Source organism: Rattus norvegicus, chromosome 7, assembly GCF_036323735.1.
Source record: "Rattus norvegicus strain BN/NHsdMcwi chromosome 7, GRCr8, whole genome shotgun sequence".
Lineage (NCBI taxonomy): Eukaryota > Metazoa > Chordata > Mammalia > Rodentia > Muridae > Rattus > Rattus norvegicus.
The window spans coordinates 80,828,053-80,847,784 of record NC_086025.1 but is presented as its reverse complement, the minus strand read 5'-3'; the positions used below and the strand labels follow the sequence as shown (position 1 = coordinate 80,847,784).

At 34.0% G+C, this 19,732-nt stretch overlaps 1 protein-coding gene across 7 annotated transcripts in view; it reads left to right on the top strand.

Moving 5' to 3' along the window:
• Positions 1-19,732, top strand: part of Csmd3 (CUB and Sushi multiple domains 3) — a 1,319,129-nt gene that overhangs the window by 1,108,685 nt on the left and 190,712 nt on the right. For 5 of the 7 annotated variants that reach the window (XR_010053386.1, XM_063264433.1, XM_063264432.1 and 2 more), the window contains 3 exons: positions 17,020-17,133; positions 17,622-17,717; positions 19,237-19,440. Coding sequence is in view for 6 of the 7 variants with exons in the window: in XM_063264433.1 (XP_063120503.1) it covers positions 17,020-17,133; positions 17,622-17,717; positions 19,237-19,440 (414 nt within the window). In the remaining variant the exon portion in view is untranslated. The remainder of the gene's footprint in view (positions 1-17,019; positions 17,134-17,621; positions 17,718-19,236; positions 19,441-19,732) is intronic. The other 2 variants (XM_063264431.1, XM_063264434.1) reach the window with 1 other exon arrangement.

Here is a 19,732-nt window from a genome sequence, read left to right as displayed (position 1 = left end):
TCTTACTATCATTAGAGGTGGGGGGGGTCAGTGAACACCAGGGGGTATTTTTATAGCATTGAATTTTTTGTGATAGTGTCAGGTTTTTACTTATGGATAACTTTGAGGCTCCACTTCTTTCTTAGCATACATTAGGTCTCCAATACTTAGGTTGGATGAGCTATTTCATTGATAGTAAGAAAACACTTGGTTCATGTTGTTTGTTTCTGGGGTCTGAGCTAATAATCTCTTTAGAGAGTTTACCATTAGTAAGGGATTACCTCATATATGTCCTTTTTTATTTGGTATTTTATTTATTTCCTTTTCAAATGTTATCCCCTTTACCGGTTTCCCCTCTGGAATCCCTCTATCCCATCCTCCCTCACTCTGATTCTATATGGGTGCTCCTCTACCCACCCACCCACCCACTCCTGCCTCTCTGCCCTGCATTCCCCAACTCTGGGGCATCAAGCCTTCCATTGGGGACCCTGTTCTCAGTTCAATAGTTGGCTGTGAGCATCCAACTCTGTATTTGTCAGACTCTGGCAGAGCCTCTCTAGAGACAGCTATACCAGGCTCCTGTCAGCACACACTTCTTGACATCCGCCACTTGATCTTAATGCCTCATCTTCTACAAATCCCCAAAGGCTGATGTCTTCTAAAGAAGTCTCTAGGAACATCTTGTCTACAATTTCTTTTCAAATGATTTCATCTTCCACAGTCAAAACAACAGAAATTTTGATACTTAGAATTATTGGCCCTTGGTCGTCTAATTATATAGTCATTAGTGTCAATATTAGAAGTAGTTCTAATCAATTCATCCATGGATGCTGATTGAGTGTGATTTTAAAGGTTTAAGAATGTTTTTATAGTCTGCATTTGAGTTTTTGAAAACTACAGCTTCAATTAACACCTTTCTTACCTCTAGTTCTGACATTGCCCTATTTATATCTATGTAAGAAGTCTTTAAAACTCTATGGAACTTCAAATAATCTTTGTGAATAGCACAGACATTTTTGTGTGTTTCTCCATGCTCTTAAAGATACTAAAATACATTGTATAATAATGCAGTCATTAAATTGCATTTGCTGTCTTAAGTCACCAAAGTACCATCACCTAACAATTGGTCATTCTTGGTATTAACACCTTTAGACCTGTTACAATTTTGCATAATTGTACCTTCTTCTCACTACTTTGTCAGCCACTGTAATTGAGAACAAGCTTTCAGCATAGCTGTTGTTAAATCTTTCCAATCTTGGGGGATATTCCTGTTTGTATAGCCTGGTGTTTAACATACATGGTGAGTGCATTCCATAAGTTATTATTTATTCTTTAAAATGTTTAAAATTGTGAGAGTGTACATAAAATAAATAAATCTTTAAAAACAAAGGATGTTGAACTGAGAATTAAAAAAAATTTTTTAAATCTCTCATTTTAGTGGGATTCCAAACTATTTGTTCATTTTGTGGGTTTTTACCATATTCTGGCATTTGTTTCATGGTAAATAGAAAAGCTAGTGGAGGTGGTCTCCTATCCTCAGAGAAATGATTTATCTGGGTTCATAACTGTAGGGTATAGTCCATGAGTACAGACATGTACTCCACTGTCTATGGTGCCACCGATAATATCCAGCTAACTAATGATAATCACCCACAGGCATGGCAAGAGGCCTATCTCCAGAGCTTGTTGATAGGTAAACAATCACCAGGACATTGGGTTTGTCTCACAATTAGAACTAACATCAGCAGCAAAAATGTAATTCCATTGTATTTGAGTTTTGAAAAGAATCATATGGGCTTGTGGCTCTTTTAATGTGTATTCTATAAGAATAAATAATCTGCACAACAAATATGTGCTCTTAACAAAGTGTATAAATACCTATGATCATAAATTACTTTTAAATAATTATTTAAATATGACATTTTGGAGAAGAGAGATGGCTCAGCAAGTTAACAGATGATGTGGCTTTGAGTCACAGTCCCCACGTGTTGTGTAACAACCATTTGTGCCTATAGATCCAGGAGATTTGACCCCTCTTCTGACCAGGCACACACTTACTGTATATAGACACAGGCAAACAGTCATACATAGGAAAATAAAATAAATATAAAAAAACTTTTTTTTCCATCACCTCTGGCATTTATAGTAGCCAGAAATTAATTCATAAATAAAGGAACCTATTATAATCACGTTTAAATTTTTTCTATTTTGTATGTGCATATGAGTTTGACTTTAAACAGTTAACTCTTTCTTCATATAAGTTGGAGGATTGTGAGCCAAGCTATTTTTAATTCCTTTTGCATTTTGATAAAAAAATGATTAATTTTCAGACATTTTCCTTTGAAGACACTCCAAAACACATTTTTCACACAATTTTTACAAAGCAAAGTAAATTACGTAGTCTATGAATAAAATTTGCTCACATAAGTCAAAAGCTTTCTAATGGAACATGAGATATTTCCTTTGAAAATATAGTTTGCTAGCTTGTTTGGAGTATTTAGAATGATCTGCTCTTCAGAATTATGGACCTGTCTAGACAACACAAGGCTCTTCACAGCTTCATTACAGGGTAGTACAAGGACTTTCAATTTGGTAGTAGAAATGACCTATGCCTGATGAGAATGAGAAAGAATTATATATTAGTAGGATCCTAGAGATACATCATTAATTTGAGGATGTGATTTCATTCTTAGATTATACACATGCACATTCTGATTTCTAAATACAACACTTCAGTGTAAGTGCTTCACTTTCTCATTCTTCTGCACTCCAGTGATTGCTTTAGACATGCCTTTAAGTAGAAGGATGCAGAGATAATAAGATTAAGGTGTATTTTCTATGCAGGTGCTATAATTAAATTATTCATGTCTAGGGATTTTAACGTGCTTTTTCTGTATTGAAGCTTCAAACCTTATGGGGATTTGGATTCCTTACTACTCTAATTGGAGCTTAAGACGTATCCTCCTACAGATTCACTGTTGCTAATCAGTCAGCTTTTCTGTGCTTCCATTACCTGATTTGTAAACACGAAATTTAATTAGATGGTTTTGAAGTTTCCATACAATTAAAATGTCTTGTTATTTTTGTAAACTGTAATGAGTTCAAAGAAAATTGAAATATGAGTCTCTTAGTCAGGGTTTCTATTGATGTAATGAAACACTATGACCAAAAGCAAGTTGGGGAGGAAAGGGTTTATTTTTGCACCATAGTCCATCATTGAAGGAAGCCAGAGCAGAAACTCCAACAAGGCAAGACCATGGAGGAAGGAGCTGATGCAGGGGACATTTGGAGGTGCTACCAACGGACTTCTCTCCAATGGCTTATTCAGCCTTCTTTCTTATAGAACTCAAGACCATAAGTGTAATGTCACTCATAGTGGACTCAGCACTCAGGAATCAATCACCAACTAAAACAATGTCCTTTTAGGCCCCATCTTGAGAGGCATTTCTCAATTGACGTCCTCTTCTCTCTGATGACTCTAGCTGGTGTCAAGTTGATACAAAAGCAGCCACAATGACAAAATCTACACACACACACACACACACACACACACACACACACACACACACACACTTCTATATGGATTCTATGTGAAAATATACTTTAAAGTGTCAACAGTTTATTGGTAATTATGTTTATAACATCACTAATTTACCCATTAGGGTTGAGTGGCTTTGTTATGAAGTTAGAGTAAGCCAAATTAACACTGATCCTCATAATACTGATCAATAAAAATTTATAAAATTTAATTCATTGTTAAAGAGAGACAAAACCTTGAAATTTAAATTAGATTATTTTATTGAAAGCTTGAATATTTTTAGTATAAAGTATCAACTAATTTATTTAAGAAGACTTACAAGTTTAAATTTTACACTCTGAGGATTTTGGATTGGATATGAGATAAATTCCAAATTCAAAGGTTTTTCACTTATCAAGTAACAGAAAAACAAGTCAATAGTACATGAGAATTAAGTAAATGAAAAACAAATTAAAAAAAATTTTATATCCATATAAGCACTGAGCCATCACGATCCATAAAACAAAATGTTTTTCTATTTAAACATGTCTTCTTATGGAAACATCAAGCATGGCATAGTACATAGTATATATACAAGTATATACTAATTTTAATGCTAAGTTTATATATAAGTTTATATATAGTATGTATATAGTTTTATATATAGGACATGTACATGTATATACTACTTCATTATTTCAAAATGACTTCTCCCAGATCATAATTATATATGTAACACTTTATAGAAATAACAGTTTTAAATTCATTTTTCATGAGCTAGAAAGACGACTTAGCAGTTAAGAATACTTGATGCTCTTGCAGAGGATACAAATTCAATTCTCAGCACCCATATTAAGCAACCTATAGCCCCCAGTAACTCCACTTCCAAGGGATATTATCACGTACACACTCATACACACATACACACACACAAACACATACACACAAGTATATATATTTAAATAGGCTGATTTTGCTATGAAAAAAACATATGCTTATTACAATTTTTAGAGGAAATTGAAATAATAAATCCGATAAATTGTTTAGTAGTACAAATTTAAATGTTCCTTCAATGGTGAATATTCTCTAGATCTCTTTCTATAAAGTTCCACCTTCACATTCACATATTTTTTTTTTAGAAATAAGATAAAGGTTTGATAACATTAAATGATAAGGAAAGGCAGAAGACGAGGATCACTTGAGCGGTGAAAGAGGATATACAGCTATATGATTTTCTGCTTTAACTTTCTTTTCTTTTTTGGGGGGGAGAGGGATGGGTGGGTCAGTGCGTAAAAATGTAACTGATAGTAAATATGCAAAATCAAAGTTTCACAGCTTCATAGTGGTCATAGTTCACCAAGATGTAGAATTTACTACTTTCTGTAAGTAGTAAATTCTTACTCTAACTGAGCATTTCTCATAAACTCTGGCTTCAAAATGTACATGTCAAAATATGGTTGAATTATATCTGTAAAAATCATAAAGATGCCTGGATTTATTTCGGTAATGAAGAGCTACAAGCTTGTTGAGGCTAGTTCTTGGTAAGCCCAAGTTCATGAGTTCCTAGTGATTATTTTATTTTTAAGCATTGAAACCTTTTGGAAATGTTGTCCTCTGATGACTGCTCCATCTGTTTTCCTAAATTGCTCTGAATTCTGCCAAATAAAGCCTCTGCCAGCGCTGTATCTGAGAATTGAGGGGTTTAGGGTCCTTGGCCTGACATGAAGATGCGAGGGAGATGCCTAGAAAGCAAAGAGCAGAGCCAATTCAGCCAGTGGAAGAATGTGAATCTAACTTTATTGATACACTCTGTCACAACCTGTGTACAATAGAGAATCAGAGATTCTCTTATTGAGATCTATTTATCACTGCCCACTTTCCTACAGATGTATCCTTGAGATAGAAACCATCATAGATAGCTAGCTTCTTAAAGTTAAGTCTTAGAAATGGCTAGGTCCTATTTTAGTAATTTTACATATAGCAGAGCAGGACTGGGCTTGCAACAGGTTTCAGCAAGTACAGAAAGTTGTCATAAAACCCAATAAATAACCTGAATTTGATTCCAGAGATCTCTAAGGTGGACAGAGAGAACCAGCACCCACAGGTAGTCCTCTGACATCTACACAGATACACACAAACCACAACCATGCACACCCCATACACACATATATACTAAATATATAAACATAATTTTAAATAATTCTAAATAGGAGTTTCAGGAATTTTACAGTAATAGTAAATTTACTGACATCAGTCAAGTGAAATGTATGGGCTTTGGGTCCATACTTGATTAAATTAATGCCCAAAAACTTTATTTTAAAAGAAAATGGGGAATTTAGGAATACAAAATGAGTACCAAATAAATTATTTTACATTTTGTTGGGTAACGTAAATGGATGAATGCTTGTTTACTTATTACTTGCTGGTTATCAGTAAATACTTACAGAAAAAGATACAATATTGGAGTTGGTTTAAGTTATATTAACTTTTGTAAAGAAGAAACAGGAAGTAACAAAACAAGATGTAAACATTTCTAATGGTATAGGAGAGTGATAAATCCATGGGTGTCTATTTAGTTATTTATTTTTGTTGAAAATAGTAATAATAAAAATATCCTAGCAATTTAAATTATCTTTGTGAGATACATTGACCTACATCTTTATTCCCAACCTGGAATTTGGCAGTCATGTTTTAGGAAAATGTACGGGAAAAATTTTAAGATTAACACAGAACAAAAAACTCATCTAGATTATAAAAGAGTTAGAAGTGAAAATATTGATACAAACTGGAACTTTTCAAACTTTTTATCTTGCTTTTACTTTATAAAACATGTAATAAAATTGCATAATATTGTATATTATTGTTGTTATTTTATCCTTTTATACACCAAATTAATTATCAACCCTTTGGGAAATGTTACAGCTACAAAATGCAGATAAAGTTTTTTTTTGCAGTTCAATAAACATGCAATCATAGAATAATTAAAGAGAGTTGAGGTACATTAAATGTCAGATGGGAATTTTAGTGAAAGTGATTACATGTCTAGAAAAATGTCAATTAGAGTGTTTTAAATTTTTAAATTTTTTTAAAACTGTAAAGGGTTATGGTACAGAATGAAAGCCTACTCCAGAGAAACCTAAAAGTTGACTATGGATTTATTCAGCAAACTTAGTTATGAATTCATTAATGTGCCACACAAGAAATTGCTAAGAGGCAGATCATAGAACCACAGTTTCTGTGATGACTTCTAACTAGCCTCATATTCAGGGGCAGAGTTCAGGTATAACACATTTAGGCACTACTAGTCTGAGTTGTGTATTTTGAATAGCATCTTTACTTGCTTATTACTGCAAATGGAAGTCATGTTAAGATATTCATCTTTTATTTGCTAATGAGCATGCATTTGTTGTGCATTTGAACTGTAGACTTGGCACTTCTAGAATTTTCCTATGTGGAATATTTGACACTAATATCTAGGATGATGCCAAGCTTCAGAAGGATATTTTAATAGTCTCCAGATCATTAGTATCTGATATATATGACTCACCTTCAAGACAGTGATGGATGAGAACAAGTTCTCATCTTGAACTAATAGTTCACTTCTATTTAGGACAATACAAACTATGAGTTTCTGGGATCTGATATATAAGAATATAATGTTCCAAAATAGAAATGAGTTTTACTTTCTGTTTTATTAACAAATGCAACTTCTATTCAAATTTTACCACTCACAGATATCATTTTTAAACATAAGAGGCACATTGATTTCATTTGTGCTTGATTTTAAAAGTTCTTCCTTTTTGATGCTTTTGAGAAAGAAAAAAGTGTAATAGTAAATTCTTATTGTTTTCAAAATTGAAGTTTTAATTAAATGCCTTGTAATTAGTCGTAAATGAGAAACCTTTAAAATCTAGAGGTATCCAACTGAACGATTTTTATAAGTAGACTTTGAACACAGAGATCAGAGACTTTCATGTATGTTACTTATATAAAAGAAATCACTTTGCATACATAAGACCACTCAAGCTAGATGGGCAGAATCTGTGTGGCATAGTTCCCTGAACTAATCATCAGAATAATAGTATGAGGCAAATATCATATAAATCTAAGCAAGTTCTGTAGTATGTGAAATCAGCAGTCCCTCTCATACATAGTCAAGTGATGTTCTAACTGCAAAGTGACTTGTTTCTAAGTTTCAATTCTGGTAGTGTGGGTGTATGCGTGTTATCATCCTTTCTGTGTCAGTAAGTAAAGTTCATGCTGAGCAAACAAGGTAGGCTTGGAAATGTTTAAACAGAATCACAAAGCAGCTGAGTGAGTAATAGAGTCATCCATAGAAACCCTAGAACTTAATGGCTATGTAGATTTTGTAAACAAAAAGAGCAGGTGTGCTGAAAATTGAGCTAAGATCTATACATACCAGATTCTTTTCTATATGAAAGTATTTATTTTGTAAAATGGAATTTCAATGTGTTTACAGCAACGCAGAGAAAAAAAAGGAATGCCCTCTCATCCTGTGCTTTTAACCAAAATAGAAACCAGAAAATTACCATTTCCCTCTTCCACTTGAGAAGATGAAATGTTAAATCAAATGGACAGAGAAGTACATTGACATTTTGAAATTGAATTTAAAATTAGTCCTGCATTAAATAACTAGAAAATATATCTAATCCTATCAGTCCTCTGTTTGTTCTAAACATGCATGTTTAAAACACTAAGAATGAACCAGGCACATCAGACATCAAAGATATTGATCAGAATGTCATATGGCATAAACAGCAAACACATTTCCAAGAATTATTAGTAATTATAGGCAACATTTATTACTATGTTCCAGATACTGTTGGAGTGTTTTGCAAGTATCAGCTTTTAACTCTCTGAGATTGCATCATTTTATTAACTCTGGTTTGTGCATGAAAAAAGAGAACACAGAAAAGTTAACAAACCTCATACCTCCTGTTTGACTTATCCATATGGATTCAGTCTAGAGGTTGATTCCAGAACTCTTCATAAGTCATCTTTACAGAATGCCCAAGACATTTCTGACCTTTGAACATATTACTCCTCTATGTGTTCATCTATGAGCACTGAGGACTTACAGTTTCTTCATCCTTTTTCCCCTGTGCTGCGGCATTGACCCTAGAGCCTCATACATAGTAATCAAGAGTTCCACCATTAAGTTACATAGTCCCAGTGGCACAGATTTATTTCACAGAGCAAAGCCTTGTCCCTTTAGTGTCTTTGCCTCATAAATAATAAGCCATTATTCATCTGATTTCTAAAACTTTGGTTCCCAAGGAGCCTGCTATTCTGTTCCTGTCCAGCAAATTACAAATTAACAAAACTAGTTTCAACAAACTGGTAAATTATATTTTCAGATATTCTAGCCATTCCCTGTTTTCTACAGAAGAGGCTGGTATTCTTCCCTTAATGATGCCTCAGCTGTATCTGTATCATGGGTCTCTCTCTCTCTCTCTCTCTCTCTCTCTCTCTCTCTCTCTCTCTCTCTCATGCTAGTATGCAACTATGCTGTTTGGATTTATTTCCTTCTGAAAAGAAAAAGACAATAAGTAGTGATGGAGCCTTTCTCCATTTGCATAAATTTAATGTTCATGTTTAATTCAGTAACTAAGGTTCTGATCATTGAATAATAGCAATAATGTTCATATTTACCTCATTAGTCTTTTTAAAGGCTAATTAATTTCTAAATCAGTGAGTCTCTTTGCATGTAGCTAGTCATTTTGATGGCACAAAAATGGGATCTGAATTCAGAAAGTCTCTGTATAGACAGCATTGAGAAAAATTGTTTTCTTAAGAGTGGTCTCTGTCTAGATGGCAGAGTGAATAAGGACTCTTGCTGCTAAGGATAAATGCCATCCTTATCTCTGGAACCCCATGACAGAAGGCAAATACCAACTTCTGCAAGTTCACTTACACTTCCATAAGTGTGCGAACACACACACACACACACACACACACACACTCACATACACACATACAGATAAATAAATAAATAATTGAAGAAATATGAATTATTCAAGATTTCCAACATATACGTAAAAATTATTGCAATAGAGTTTGGCTGTTAGGTTGAGAAATTAAGCCCAAATTAAAATACAAGAACTCATGGGAACCAACAACCAAGTAACAGTATGAGAATTGAAAGAAAAGCACTCAAGTGAGAAAAAGAAACATAAGACACTATTAAATAGCCTGGCTGAACCTATTTACATGGGTTGCTGAAGAAAATAAGAGGAACAAATACTACTGAGGTGACAGCAGGGTTGAAATGATGATCAGATATTGACGGTGGGCCAGGATAAATCAAACTGATAGATTTTTACTGAGATCGAGGTCTCCTTAGAGTGTTCCATGAGACTTGGTTAAAGTTTGCCCATGAAGATGTTTGCACCAAGGTCGGGGCACGTTAGCAATACTGCAAAGTAGAATTTAATGGAAAGATGAGCTTGAAATTGTTCCTTTTGCTTTGTGTGTGCTAAGCAAGTGCACATCCTTGTCAGTCTGTAGCCCATTTTATGGGATTGTGTTATACTCCAGGTGCTCGGCAGTGTTTACAGGCTCCTGGCGGCCCTGTCCTGAGAATTATGCACTTTGGCTATGCTAATTTGTTTCCGTCATTGGAGCACTATGACAACACCTATCAATTTGCATTTAGACTACTTTAATTAAACAGAATAGGCTTTATTTGAGGTTCAATGAATCTGACTAAGAAAAAAATGCATCTGACAGGTTTGCTGTTGAAGAGAAAACAACTATTCTGCTTCTTGGATGACTTTCATGACAAATGAAATGTTGCTTAATAGCAAAGAATCCTTGGTCTATCACCCATATAGAATATTTTGGCACAGTCTACATTTGTTGCTTATGGATGAGTACATGAACTAGAACATATTCAAGCATAGGGGTTCATTTCGCCAAAAACGTCTGGTTTCCAGTCTTGCATTGATTTAAGGAGCTTTAACCACTATTTAAAGAAATTAAACAACAACAACAACAACAGCAACAACAATACAAAGCTGCCTTTCTTAAATGCACCCTGGAGGTCTCATACTCCATATTCCCTATGACTGGTTGTTGGTCTTCCTTTGAAGATTGGGTTTAAAGAACTAATACTGTGGCAATCTACAAGGAAAGATGTGGCCTAAGTGTGCTGGAGCTGTTTGCTTTGTAATTAATCTAATCAGCGAATCCATTACCATTTCATAAGCAGAACAAAGGCCTGTTGCAATTTCACCAAGCAAATATAGTTAATGGGCCCTAAGGGCAGGGATCCTGTTTGTTTTGGTGACCCTTTCAACTTTAGCATTTAATTCACTCCCTATATATCATAGAATGAAATTAACTAAGTCCAATTACTTTCATGTTTATTCTGGAGTAAAATCTTTGGAATATAACAGCTGTAAAAGGATCTTTACCTACAAAAACTTGTTATCTGTGGGTTTACATAATCACTTCTTATCTAATAAGTTCTTTTTTTCCATTTATGATTTTTTATAGTACTTGTAATTTTAGGTTAAAATAATTTTTAACACAATAGTTAAAATGGTATCATTAACATCTGTTATTTTTAAAATGGGTGAAAATTCCATAAAACCAACCCTCTTTGTTTGTTATAAGAAGTTTGTTGATGTTAGAGACCTGATTTTGCCCTGTGTAGCAAAATGTTTCCCATTGTTAGGGGAAGAAAAGCAATTTCTCTGTAAGTTCTAGTCACAGTTTTTTTTTTCTATTTGTAAACCAATAGAAACCGAAGAGTTTACTAATTAGGCTAGAGCTTACAGAAAAAATTAAGATTTCTAGGAATAAAACAATGTCCCAGCCAATAGGCTGAGGCATCAGTACACAGATTAGGGTTGAAATGTATGATTTAAAAGAGGGAATATTTCCTAGAAATAAATATTTCATTTTTCTTTTAACTCTCAAAGGGTGGGGAATACAGTAAAATGGTAGTGGTGTTTCCAAATAGAGTAGGGGACAGATAACCTAGAGATAGATAAAAATAAGGTCACCTTACAAGACTGTGATCATAACAATATACCTTAGTCGTGTAAAAATGGAAGACCCAGGTGTTTAAGACAACTTGCTTACTAAAAAACGATATCCAGTAAATATAATGTACTATGTTAATATATTAACTGTGTTTTCTCTTAATTAGTTTTAATCATTCAAAGGCTGCCTTTGTCTATTCAGAACATTTTAGATGCAAAAGCCAAAAGTTTGTTGTCTGCACATGTGAATACTAAATGAATTGAGATATTTTTTCATGAAATGAGGTAGTAAACCTTAGAACAAGCCTTTAATTCTTAAAACGATAACTTCTGAGCATATGGTGAAGTCATTAGTAACATAAGCTGACAGCTTATCTGATTCCCTGCAAGGATATTACACAAGACTTGGCTTGACAAAAGTGATTTTTGGCAGAGGAATTCTTTAGGGCCTATCTTTCTCTGAGTAACCCCTGGCTGTTAATTGATGCTTCAGGAGGATGCTTCATTCTCTTCAGCTGAGTAGCCACTGGTGTCTATATCCTGTTGCAATGGACTGCCACACCCATGCTCTCATGGATGACCTTGATGAAATTCAACAGGTTGTACTGCAGAAAGAGTCATGAATATGGGAAGGGGAACAAGGAAAAGAATGGACTACACAGAGGAGGGAGTAATCAGAATGAACCTTACACATGCATGGTATTATCAAAAATAAATTTAATAAACTATCTGGCTAAAAGTGGGGGCTTTGGTTCTCAGCTGGAGTATTAGTGTATTTCATGAAAATTCTGACAATGTGTATGAAATCAGGTCTGGATAACTATGACTGATATTATAAATGCTTCATTAGCACATATTTTTATCATTTTATCTTTGATATAGTATCTTCCTCAAAGAATTTTATCAAGTACAATTTTATTTTAAATTTACAACTCTCCACATTAATGCATAATTAAAGTTTTGCTAAAATGTTGCTTGCTTGCTACCCTCATGAATAATTTCACTTTTCTTCTCAACCATCTGATGTTACTTTGGAATAGTAGCAAATTTTAATTACTTATTGCATCAGTGATTGAATGAGCATTCTCAATATCTACTCTTAACTAACTTGATAAAAAGTAAGATGATAGTGATTAGTATCATTGACACATTTGCTATTAGAATAATAAATTTACAAAGTATATTTATAAAAAACTGCTCTACTGAGAAAGGAGTTGAGAAGAGGCTTAATTTTAAGACAAAGAAAAAGATTTATTTTTCAAAGGATAAACAGGCTGAGAAAGAAATTAGGGAAATGGCACCCTTCACAATAGTCACAATTAAAATAAAATACTTCGGTGTGACTCTACCCAAGCAAGTGAAAGATCTGTTTGAGAAGAACTTCAAGTCTCTGAAGAAAGAAATTGAAGATCTCAGAAGATGGAAACAACCCTTATGCTCATGGATTGACAGGATTAGTATAGTAAAAATGGTTATTTTGCCAAAAGCAATATACAGATTCAATGCAATCCCCATCAAAATTCCAACTTAATTCTTCATAGAGTTAGAAAGAGCAATTTGAAAATTTATTTGGAACAACGAAAAACCAAGGATAGCTAAAACTCTCCTCAACCATAAAAGAACTTCTGGGGAAATCACCATCCCTGACCTCAAGCAGCATTATAGAGCAATCGTCATAAAAACTGTACAGTATTGGTACAGAGACAGGCAGTTAGATCAAAGGAATAGAATTGAAGACCCAGAAATGAACCCACACACTTATGGTCACTAAATCTTTGACAAAGGAGCTAAAACCATCCAGTGGAAAAAAGATAGAATTATCAACAAATGGTGCTGGTTCAACTGGAAGACAGCATGTAGAAGAATGCAAATGAACCCTTTCTTATCACCCTGTACAAAGCTCAAGTCCAAGTGAATAAAGGACCTCCACATAAATCAGATACACTCAAACTAATAGAAGGAAAAGTGGGGAAGATCCTCAAACACATGGGCACTGGGGAAAATTTCCTGAACAAACTCCAATGACTTATGCTAAGATCAAGAATCGACAAATGAGACCTCATAAAACTTCAAAGCTTCTGTAAGGCAAAGACACTGTCATTAGAATAAAACAGCAACCAACAGATTTTAAAAAGATCTTTGCCAATCCTATGTCTGATAGAGGACTAATATCCAATATATTCAAAGAACTCAAGAAGTTAGACTCCAAAGAGCCAAATAACCCTAATTAAAAATGGAGTACAGAGCTAAACAAAGAATTCTTAGCTGAGGAATACTGAATGGCTGAGAAATACCTAAGGAAATGTTCAACATCCTTAGTCATCAGGGAAATGCAAATCCAAACAACCCTGAGATTCCACCTCACACCAGTCAGAATGGTTAAAGTAAAAAACTCAGGTGACAACAGATGCTGGCAAGGATGTGGAGAAAGAGGAACACTCATCCATTGCTGGTGGGATTGCAAGCTGGTACAACCACTCTGGAAATCAGTTGAAAGGTCCCTCAGAAAATGGGACATTGTACTACCTAAGGACTCAACTATACCCCTCCTAGGCATATAACCAAATGATGCTCTAACAAAGGACAACGACACATATACTCCACTACGTTCACAGTAGCTTTATTTACAATAGCTAGAAGCCAGAAAGAACCCAGATTCCCTTCAAAAGAGGAATGGATACAGAAATGTGGTATATCTACACAATGGAGTACTACTCAGCCATCAAAAACAATGACTTCATGAAATCCATAGGCAAATGGATGGAACTAGAAAATATCATACTGAGTCAGGTAACCCAATCACAAAAACCACACATGGTATGTACTCATTGATAAGTAGCTATTAATCCAAAAGCTAGTAATAACCAAGATACAATCCACAGACCACTTGAAGCTCAAGAAGTATAACCAAAGTGCAGAGGGTTCATTCTTTCTTAAAAGGGGGAACAAAAATATTCATAGGATAGGATATGGAGACAAAGTTTGGAGCACAGACTGAAGGAGTGGCCATTCAGAGCCTACCCCACCCGTGTTCCAGCCCATATACATACATACATACATACATACATACATACATACATACATACATACATACAAACATACATACATACATATATACATACAGACATACAGACATATAGACATATAGACATGCAAACCTATATACATATGTATATATGCGTGTGTGTGTGTGTGTGTGTGTGTGTGTGTGTTACCACAAAACCTTGATAATATTGATAAAACCAAGAAATACATGCTAACAGGAGCCTGATATAGCCGTCTCCTCAAAGGCTCAACCAGAATGTGACAAATATAGAGGCGAATGCTAGCAGCAAATCATTGCACTGAGAACGTAGCCCCCATTTGAAGAATTAGAGAAAGGATTGAAGGAGTTGGAGATGCTTGCAATCCCATAAGAACAATAATACCAAGCAGCCAGAGCTCCCAGGGACTAAACCACTATCCAAAGAGTACACATGGACTGACCCATGGGTCTAGCTGTATATGTAGCAGAGGATAGCATTGTGCACCAATGGGATGAGAAGCCCTTGTTCCTGCCAAGGCTGGAACCCCCACTGTAGGAGAATGCCAGGGCAGGGAGACAGGAAGGGGGTTGTTTGGGGATAGGGAACACCCTTATAGAAAAAGGGGGAGAGAATGGGATAGGGGGCTTATGGCCGGGAAAACAGGAAATGGAACAACACATGAAATGTAAATAAAATATATCTAATAAAACAAATAAGAAAAAATATATAGTGCTTTACTTAGGAAGTGAGAGTTGTTAGAAGTAAATGGTATTGAAGTTTAAGGTTTTGAAAGTAATTTCAAGTTTTATTGTAGGAAAAAATACATTAGTGAAGAGTATTTCTATACAATGTATGTGATATACCACTGTCCTTGTGACCAAAAAAATGTGTTTTGTATTTTTTTTATTGTTTAATATTTTTGGTTATTTTATAAGGCAATGGGGAATATCTTATGTTATATTAAAACAAGTTAAAGGCACATATAAAAATAATCATCCTAAACCCAGTATTAAGGCATAAATTGAAATGTATCATTCATTTCTCTTTTCAGGATATTTTAGCCTGGGATACAGGGCTAACACAGTATCTTGTATAGAAGTCTGAAGTCAAATGGTGGTGGCGCACTTTTAACCTCAGCACTTGAAAGTCAGAGGCAGGCAGTTCCTCCTCCTCTACCTCCTCCCCATGATCCGATTGCTCCTGTTCTTGTTTTTCTTCTTCAACCTCCTCCTCCTCCTCCCACTTCTCTTCATTTTCTTCTTCTTTTACAAAGAACTGGACTGGTATCACCAGCTTATTTTTTCCATACCAAAAATGAGTGTATCTAAGTTCGCAATATGGTGTCTATACCCGCGTTCCTAGGCCAGACGCAGCATGATGCAGGTGCACTGGGCTGTGTAATAATAACCATCCAAGGATGTCCATAACTTTGATTTAAACTGTATAAAATGAACTTGAAACATTAAATGTACTTACATTGATATCTCTCAATTATACTTGAGGAAAAAGTCATATGATTCTGAGTACACAAAGTTACCTTGTTCATGTATCACTAGAATCAATTCATAATTGTTTAAGTCCACAGTTTTTCTACTCAATGCAAAATCCTAAGATTCTATATCATTACTCATTTCGTTCTTACATTTTTCTTTTTGTAACATAACATATGAATGACCTTCTGTTGTGGAACTCATAGCTTGTGATCATTGGAAGAGATTGTTGATGTGAATTTATAACATGAATACAGATAGGTAAAATGGGAACAAAAATAATGGGCTTTCAGAAAGTTCTTGGGCGAAGTACTTCAGAACTGTTTTTTCCCATGAAAAAGTAATGTTTTGTGACGATATAAAATATTTTAGTTGCTGAGGAATCATAAATTATGTTCATATTATTGGAAGATGCATAATAAATGCTCAGGTATCATTTTGACACAGGATAACTAAACACTATATCGGAAAAGAATCTTTCTAATAAATTTTTAAATCATACCTCTTGTTTATAATGGAATGACATTTTGACATTTTGAGAACAGTCTTTTTAAAATCCCCTATATTAAAATCTCTCTTACCTAAAGGAGGAGAAAATGCTATAAAAAGAAAGTCACAAAGTGAAATAAAACTATTCAGAATTAAAAATATGAAAGTAGTTAGGATAAATACTAAATGACAACAACCACACATTTTCTGATTAAATTAAATGGATATTCATTTTTCCCCTATATATAGTCTTCTCAAAGTTTAACTGCATTAAAGTATGGTCATTGTCTTTGTGGCCTGAAATACATGTGCCAGAATCCAATTTGCACCGATCCTCACTTTTAGGTAGAAAATACAAAATACAAAACAAAACATGCAGATGACTATTATATTGTAATACTTTGTTCTCTGTCTCCTCCTCTTTCTATTTTATTTTTGTTTGTTTGTTTTTCGTTTTTGTTTTTGGATGGTTGGTGATTGGTTTGCTTCTCCTGGTTCCTGTTGCTCAGTGGTGTTTGGCCAGTTTGTATTTTTCCAGACATCACTCCACGATGTTGTTGAGGTGTTTGATGGGCCAACTCAGCAGTCTCCTCTGTTATCTTCCCTCTCGGGATCCCATTCAGGTATCCTTTACTAGAACTGCCATTCATCAGCTATTGCTTAAAGACTGACTTTTGATTAGTATTTTGGAGAGAGTTGAGATCTATGTCATCCATGTTAGCAATACCATTAAACTGAAAAACTTATAAATTAAGGATAAAACCACAGTTTAATAGTAATTAATACGCTTGAGAGAAATTGATTAATTTTCTAGGGTTGTAATAAAATAAATACAATACTTAATCACAATCTGTGCTGTTTCATATGATATAAAATATTTAAGAATGAGACATGTATTAAAATGTAATTGAAGCTTTCTGGTTAAAGAAAAAAAAAAAGATTGCGATTGAAGACGAACCCAAGGAAAATATATTGCTAGCAGTAGGATATTTTAAAGTAATTTGATAGAACCTAGTTTGACCTTTCAAATGACAGTGTAAAATGATATAGATTGTTAGGTTTACTGAATGAAGATTATTTATGATATCTGAGTGTTTGTTTTGTTGAGTAGGAGAGTCACTTCCACTGAGTTCAGGTAATCAGATCACAATTCGATTCACTTCAGTTGGACCCATAACAGCTAAGGGATTTCACTTTGTTTATCAAGGTAAGTGACACTATAGTCTAGAAACACAGTAAGGAATGATGTCAATTTCCATGCTTTTGCTCAGTTGTTGACCAATATTATCCTCATAACTGTATGGGAAAGAGGAAAGTTGTTTCCAGTAGTTGTATACTGATCCCTCCCCAAAAATTCTTTTTTTGGAACATTGCTGCTTTAACCAGCTTTTAAAAAGAAGGCATTGTTCCGTCGCCTTTCTCAATTTAAATGTCTGATTTTCCTTCCGTTCCAACATTTTGATGCCAAAACATTCATGTTATCTTTACTATTATTGACTCTTTTCATTTTTTGTTTTTCTCATAGTCTCATACTTTAAACATATGTATATTTGTTGTAATTTATTTATTTAAGGCAAACATTGCTCCATGTAAACAATATGCTTTCTCATTCTCTCAGTAAAATTCAACTTCTGAATAGTCACTAAATATATTGCACACTAAATATTAATTTTCTTGCTTTTTTCTTGCCTTTTATGGACAGCATTTTATGATATCATTAAACCAAATCAAGACACATTTGAGATATTTTAAATCAATTGTATATGATCATGCAATATTTCTTGTCAAATGTACTTTGCACTTTCTTACTCAGAAATGTATAAACATTTGTGACACTGTATTCTTTTAAATTCCCTCATCTCATTTTTTATCATTGGTTGTGGCTTAAACTCCTTTATTATAGTAATTTGCTCTGTAACACAACTGTGGTACTGTGCATCCTCAAAGGCACTAAGAAAACTTATATACATTTCCTCAAGTGATACCAGACGGTTTAATCTATTGGAATTTACCATGTCATTCTTTTGCACTGTTGTCAATCTCTTTAATTACATTTGTATGTGTTTTAAAAAGAAAAAACATCCTGTTATCATTCTACTTGACTAAATCCAAAAAGGCACAATTGATGGGCATACAAATTCTAAAATCAATCTCAAATTTGATTATATATGATTGACGAATTAAAAGTAAATATTGTTGTTAATCTGTCTGACTTATAGTCTGCTTAACCTGACTGTAATTACTGACTTCAATAGAAGCAAACATTATTCGATAATTAAGTTTGTAAACATGTTTGAAATAACTAATTAATAACAATAATAGCCAGTACAGAAAACAAATGGAATGTATTTAATGTGTACTAAGTTACTTTTTGTAGTTGGGAATCCAAACTTAAAAATTATACATCCATTTTTGAATCTGTAAATTACAATAGTTAAATAAAATTATTTTATTTTATTGATAAGAATTTGATGAAACAAAAGAAAAAAACAGCATAATTGATGTTATTTAAAGGATCAAAGACAAATTAAAAAATATCTTAAATGCCAGTATTCACTTGAAATTACATTTTATTTTTATCAAACAAAACTTTTAGTTGTGTTAAAATTAGTAATTCTAATGAAAAAAGAAAAACCAAAGGTTTCTTTGAACCACTTTAGGAAATTACATTTTAAAATCTATACTGTCTGATAACTACGAAATTAAATCACCTTATTTCTATGCAGCCGTTCCTAGAACAAGCTCTACACAGTGCAGTTCTGTGCCTGAGCCAAGATTTGGAAGAAGGATTGGCAATGACTTTGCAGTTGGTTCACTGGTCCTTTTTGAATGTAATCCAGGATACATTCTCCATGGCTCCAGAGCCATTAGGTGTGAGACCGTACCCAATTCCTTGGCGCAGTGGAATGATTCCTTACCTACTTGCATTGGTGAGTGTTTATGTGCTCAGTTATTGTACATAATTCTGGTCCACTTTTACTCAGATGAGTTTATAGTATTAACATCTTCTCCAGTGGGAATCCACATATCTCTTTTCCCATTCTCTACTGTTTGTATACACTTAGGATAATCTTTCTCTGAAAAAATTTTTAGTTTTACAAAATGTCCTTTATACTCGCTATTGTATTCTTGCTAAAACACCTTTGCCTATACCATCATCCTTAAATATTTTTCTCTCAATTATTATTTTAAGACTCTCTATCTCCCTGTCCTTCTCTGTCT